This window comes from Protomyctophum bolini (genome assembly GCF_963924005.1).
Source record: "Protomyctophum bolini genome assembly, chromosome: 4".
Taxonomy (NCBI): Eukaryota; Metazoa; Chordata; class Actinopteri; order Myctophiformes; family Myctophidae; genus Protomyctophum; species Protomyctophum bolini.
In genome coordinates this window covers 49,384,622-49,391,341 of record NC_137865.1, presented here as the reverse complement: position 1 = coordinate 49,391,341, position 6,720 = coordinate 49,384,622, and the positions used below count along the sequence as shown (strand labels likewise).

Here is a 6,720-nt window from a genome sequence, read left to right as displayed (position 1 = left end):
GGAGAGCCCTGATGTCATCAGTATATGCCCATGTATGGGCATATACTGATGACCAGTACGTCATGGTTAGTCCAGTAATAATGTCATTTGACCTCAAACTAATTGCAAAAAAAACCAAACTCTGCTGATTTTGTATCTTCAATGAACAGAAAACCGAAATAAAGTTACCTGGAATTAGCCCTCCAATAAATCCCACCCCAAAAAGTGATTTGTCCATATATGGAGAGCCCTGATGTCATCAGTATATGCCCATATATGGGCATATACTGATGACATCACCCCACCATGTGATTGGATTGGATTGTGATTCACATGTGACCATCATGCCTCGTTGGCCAGACTGGGTACTTATAAACTGTATATTCTGGTCTGTTTTAGCAGGTTGTTTTAGATTGAGCTGCTTGGATGTGCTTAATGCGCATGAGTCACCGGATATATGCTCTATAAACAACAAACCTAAAGCAACGTATACCCATACATTATACCAACCTATACAACCTTACCATGGCTTCTACTACGGGTGGAGCACAAGTAGTGCATGAGGGTTGGGGGTCCAATCATTGTATGAACGAGGTGGAGCTAACCATCTCCTGTGAGAACCTTTTGGACAAGGACGTCCTGTCCAAGTCTGACCCCCTGTGTGTACTGTACATGCAGGATCAGTCGGGGACGTCCCAGTGGCACGAGGTCGGACGTACGGAGATGATCCTGAATTGCCTCGATCCAAAGTTTGCACAGAAGTTTGTCGTGGAGTATTATTTCGAGAGCGTGCAGAAGCTCATGTTCTGTGTGTACGACGTCGACGACGACACCGACGACCTGCGGCGGCAGGACTTCCTGGGACAGCTGGAGTGTAACCTGGGACAGATCGTGTCCTGCAAGAGGCTGACCCGACCTCTGTCGCTGAGGAACAACAGGCCCGCGGGCCGCGGAACCATCACCATATGTGCCGACGAGATGGCCGACAACACGGTGGCCAATTTCATAGTGCACGCCAGAAACTTGGACGACAAGTACATGTTGTGGTCGGACCCGTTCCTGGAGTTCTACAAGAGGTCGGAAACTAGATGGCAGCTGGCTCACAGGACGGAGGTGGTGAAGAACAACCTGAATCCAGCATGGAGACCCTTCGCGGTCCGCCTGCAGTCTCTCTGTGACGGAGACGCGGAGAGGCCGATAAAGGTGATATGTTACGACCATCGTGAGTCCGGCTCCCACGCACTGATCGGAGAGTTTGAGACCACAGTCTCGCGCATGCAAGCGGGAACACACCTATCCCCGGTCGAGTTCCAATGTATCAACTCGAAAAAGTTACAAAAGAAGACGAGTTATAAAAACTCCGGGGTAGTCTGTGTCAAGCAGTGCCAGGTGGTGAAGGCTTTTACCTTCCTGGACTACATCATGGGCGGCTGTCAGCTCCACTTCAACATCGCCGTGGATTTCACAGCCTCCAACGGGGACCCCCGGAGCCCCCAGTCTCTCCACTACATCAACCCCGAGGGCTTTAATGAGTACCTGTCGGCGCTCTGGGCCGTGGGCAGCGTCATCCAGGACTACGACCGGAACAAGATGTTTCCTTCCTTTGGATTCGGAGCCCAGATCCCTCCTCAGTGGCAGGTTTCCCCCATATTTCCCATCAATTTCAACGCATCGGATCCATTCTGCGTGGGCATAGAAGGCGTGGTGAGCGCCTACCAGCAGTGCCTGCCCCGGGTGAGGCTCTACGGTCCCACCAACTTCGCCCCGGTCATCGACCACGTCGCCGGCTTCGCTAGACAAGCCTCGCGGCAGAACGCCGCCTCTCGATACTTCGTCCTGCTCATCCTCACCGACGGCGTGATCACGGACATGGATAAGACGCGCAGCGCCATCGTGGAAGCCTCTCGTCTGCCCATGTCCGTCATCATCGTCGGGGTGGGCAACGCAGACTTCAGCGCCATGGAGTTCCTCGACAGTGACGACCGGGTCCTGCGTTCACAGAGGGGAGACGCCGCGGCGCGAGACATCGTCCAGTTCGTGCCCTTCAGACAGTTCCGAGGGGACAGGGTGGCTCTCGCTCGGAGTGTACTCGCAGAGTTGCCCGACCAAGTTTCCTCCTTCTTCAATTCACTCAACCTGAAGCCCCCTAATGAACCCAGCTCCTCTACTCCCTCTTAGGTGTGTTGTTGGTGGACATTCTGTTGCACTTTAAGGTAGTGCTGTTATGGTGCGTGTCGAAGTAGAACCCAAATGCAGGCAACACAGGCAGGGTACTTTGCAAGAGTTTGACAAAACTTAAGGGGAAGGCTTACATAAAGTGAAGCAGGCAGAACAAAAACCATAATCCATAGGCAGGTCAAAAGGCCAACAGAGGAGTAAGTCGTATAAAAGTCCAAATAACAAGCAGAAGATCAAGCGTGAGGAAGACTGGGGAAAGATCCACTGAAAAGAACACATTAGGTTATACTCTAGCAAAGAATGAGCAGAATGACTCCAGTCTTATGGGTGGAGGCTTGATGGGGGAAGATGGCACAAGTGAGTCGTGAGAAGGGAACAATTATTGGACTGATGAGGCAGTTGGAGACAGGTGTGTGTAGAAGCAATGGTAGGGGGGGAGTCAGGGCTGGATTAACACCTCTGAGGGCCCCTGGGCACTGATGCTCGAAGGGCCCCCCTTCACATGCACGCGTAACATTTTGGCTGTTTTGGGCCGTTTTGTGGAGGTTTTATGCCGTTATATTGGCCTATTACTGGTCTCCTCTATTATTGGCCTATTACTGGTCTCCCCCCTGGTGTCCAAGGGCCCCTGGGCACGTGGCCAAAGTGCCCATATGGTAGATCCGGCCCTAGGGGGAGTGGCCAAAGTGGAAAGATGGACAGGCAGGGAGCCAGACCATAACAAGTGCAACAGATAGATAAAATGAGACGGATGTGGATAATAATCTCAGACTGAGATGAACAGTATTAAAATCCATCAATCCATCTATCCATCTTCAGCCGCTTATCCGTAGTCGGGTCGCAGGGGCAACAGCTCCAACAGAGAGAGCTCCAGCTGGTCTCCCTCTCCAGAGCAACATTAGTACCTTCCTTCTGGGGGATCCCGGGGTGCCTCGAGGGAGACGCTCGAGAGGAATCCTAAATTGCCATTCGTTTTGGGTCCAGATGTCCAGGACATCTGATTGATGTACAATACAAAAAAATAAAAAATATATATACAATTATATTGACTATATCAATGGGTTTCTGAATTTCTTCCCAGCAAAGATAATATAAATAATATAAACACCCCCAATTCCTCTGTCCGCATATATAATTATATAAAGATTGTGTCCTCAAAATGTGAGGACAAAATGCGCCCTCGGATATTGCGTGCTGCGATTGGCTGGAAGGTGTTGACGTCATTCTGCGCTGTGATTGGCTGACAAATCATTCACCTGAATGGTGTTAACAGTTTCTACTATTTTGGGATGTTCAGCAATACAAATGCGATTCATACATAAAGTACACACCACACAACCCAAACTCTAGTATATATCTAAACAAATCAAACTAATTTTGATTTTCTTTTCGGGAATAGCTGATAAAATATAGAAAGTATTTGTGGTTTAAATGGTTAACATAAAATGAGACCTCTGGCAAACTGATAATATGACCTCACCTGTGATTTGCTGAGAGAAGTACACTTTACGGCATGGTACTGTAGGGGCCAGACCATCTAGAGTGGATCTGTGTGGTGTAGGGGCCAGGCCATCTACTGTGTATCTGTGTCTCCAGGACTGTAGGGGCCAGACCATCTAGAGTGGATCTGTGTGGTGTAGGGGCCAGGCCATCTACTGTGGATCTGTGTCTCCAGGACTGTAGGGGCCAGACCATCTAGAGTGGGTCTGTGTGGTGTAGGGGCCAGGCCATCTACTGTGGATCTGTGTCTCCAGGGCTGTAGGGGCCAGACCATCTAGAGTGGATCTGTGTGTCCAGGGCAAATCTCACAAACTGCTGTCGTATATGACATTCGAACCATCGAACACGATTGGCTGAGAACCGTCACCTATACGTCACGCTTCAGTTGACGGACTGCATACTTAAACAGCATGCTGCTCAGACTGTTCTCAGTTATTCAAAACTAGTGAATTCAGAGAAGAAGCATAAAGGGATCATAAGCACATCCTGTGAAGAACATTATTTGCCTGAAACTGGTTCCTTTGGAGTGAAAGGCCCACCCAGTGAAAGGCCCACCCGACCCGCCCAGAGTCCAGCCAGCCATGGCCGATGACATCCACGCGGTGGTCATCGACAACGGCTCCGGCATGTGCAAAGTGGGATTCGCCGGAGAAGACAACCCCCGCGCCGTCTTCCCCTCCATCATCGGTCGCCCCAGGCATCAGGGAGTGATGGTGGGTCTGTCACAGAAGGACACGGTGTACGTCGGGGACGAGGCCCAGGCTAAGAGAGGCATCCTGACGCTGAAGTACCCCATCGAGCACGGCATCGTCACCAACTGGGACGACATGGAGAGGATCTGGAACCACACGTTCTGCAACGAGCTGAGGATCGACCCCGCGGAGCACCCCGTCATGATGACGGAGGCCCCCCTGAACCCCAAGGTCAACAGAGAAAGGATGACCCAGATCATGTTCGACACCTTCAACACGTCCTCCATTTACATCGCCATCCAGGCCGTGCTGGCCCTGTACGCCTCCGGCCGCACCACCGGCATCGTCCTGGACTCGGGCGACGGCGTGACCCACACGGTGCCCATCTACGAGGGCTACGCGCTGCCCCACGCCATCAAGCGCATGGACATGGCGGGCCGCGACCTCACCGACTACATGATGAAGATCCTGACGGAGCGCGGCTACTCCTTCCACACGACGGCCGAGCGGGAGATCGTGCGCGACATCAAGGAGAAGCTGTGCTACGTGGCCGAGGACTTCGAGCGGGAGATGGGCATCGCCGCCTCCACCTCCCGCGTGGAGAGGACCTACGAGCTGCCCGACGGCCACGTCATCACCATCGGCAACGAGCGCTTCCGCTGCCCCGAGGCGCTCTTCCAGCCGCACTTCCTCGGCATGGAGGCCGCCGGGATCCACGAGATCACGTACAAGTACATCAAGAAGTGCGACGTGGACATCCGCAAGGACCTCTACGCCAACACGGTGCTGTCCGGAGGCAGCTCCATGTACCCGGGCATCGCCGAGCGGATGGAGAAGGAGATCTCGGCGCTGGCGCCGTCCACCATGAAGATCCGGATCATCGCTCCGCCGGAGCGGAAGTACTCGGTGTGGATCGGCGGCTCCATCCTGGCCTCGCTGTCCACCTTCCAGCAGATGTGGGTCAGCAAGCGGGAGTACGACGAGTCCGGCCCCACTATCATCCACCGCAAATGCTTCTAAAAACAGACGTGTTCCCTTTTCACCTTTAGGGGCAGCGGTGGCCGAGCGGTTTGCGGAGCGCGGTCTTGATATCGGAAAGGTCGCTATAGTTCGTATCCCCGGACCGGCACGTTAAAATTACCACCGCTGAAGTGCCCAGCTTGGACAAGGCACTGAACCTCTACCATGAAATGTTCTATATGAGCAGGGCCTGGCTGTAAACAAGTTCTTGAGCTTAGTCCAGTTATACCCTCTGGGTAAACATAGTACCTTTCCTTTCCTTTTACCTAATTCAGTTCCGCATGAAACCGCATGTCGACGCCACACATTCCTGATATGAGTTGAGAAGGATTTACATTGTATGCATGAAGCCATTAAGGACAGGTTTGCCCTCGTCTGTTGCAAGAGAGTGCAGAGGAGCAGAGATAGAAGAAATAGGATAGCAGAAATAGCAGAGTCGGTTGTGGAGTATAAGTATAATAGGATTTAGGATTTTTCTCGGTGCGACTATGACTATTTAATGTTTTCTATGACATTAATATAGTATCGCGTTTTAATTTTTCTGTATTTGTTGTATTTCACCACATAGTATATTATGTTTTACATTTTTGGACATATATGTTTATTTTTACTTTTTTACAAAGTATAGTATGTATAGTCTCAGCTTCAAAGCACTTCAGCTAAATTGTGAAAAGAAGCGTTCCGGTGCGTATAGGTCGTGACATGTCACCCCCACCATATATGGCCTTGTTGTGACACATCACGCCTCCATATACTTTATCTCCATATATGAGGATCACAACACTGACCGGCCGGCCAGCAACTCTGACCAAGATCAACAAATGGAATGTCAGAACAGCTGACCTGTTCTGACATTCCATACGTTAGTAGTGCAGCCACGCCCGGCAGCATGTGATACATGTGATTTATGCCCAGCAGATGGCACATACAAATACTTCAAATTTGAATGCACTTCTTGGTCTTGTCGGGTTTGTTTCCAGATGGTTGACCCTTATAGTTAATACAGTGGATGGGTTAACAACCCAGTACCTGCTGCCTGAGGTGTATAATGTGTAAATTATGAAAGTACATAATACAGAGGCCACAGAGGTCAACATGGTGACCTTTGTGAAGGTTTTGAGTTGCTCATGTGAAATATGTTTGGTTTGCCGTCAACCTGCAGTCTGTGTGAAACCATAATTATGTGTGAGCCTATACCGCCACCTTCTGGTCGAAACTGTGCATTGCTATGTAAAACATTTCACCCCCCATAAGGTGAAAGGTTTTATAATAATAAAAGTTAAAACACATATGGACAGTTTGGTTTGAACCTATGTTAAAATAAACTATTTTATTAGTTATACTATACCTA

At 50.5% G+C, this 6,720-nt stretch overlaps 2 protein-coding genes across 2 annotated transcripts; both read left to right on the top strand.

Moving 5' to 3' along the window:
- Positions 1–504: 504 nt before the first annotated feature.
- LOC308314648 (copine-3-like) lies at positions 505–2,157 on the top strand (the record flags this gene model as incomplete). Its single annotated transcript, XM_080762280.1, has 1 exon — positions 505–2,157. One exon carries the CDS (start codon positions 505–507, stop codon positions 2,155–2,157), a length of 1,653 nt encoding a protein of 550 aa, XP_080618406.1.
- A 2,081-nt stretch (positions 2,158–4,238) lies between these two features.
- On the top strand, positions 4,239–5,369 carry LOC308314036 (actin-1; the record flags this gene model as incomplete). Its single annotated transcript, XM_080761416.1, has 1 exon — positions 4,239–5,369. The coding sequence occupies one exon, from the start codon at positions 4,239–4,241 to the stop codon at positions 5,367–5,369; it is 1,131 nt and encodes a 376-aa protein (XP_080617542.1).
- Positions 5,370–6,720: the final 1,351 nt, after the last annotated feature.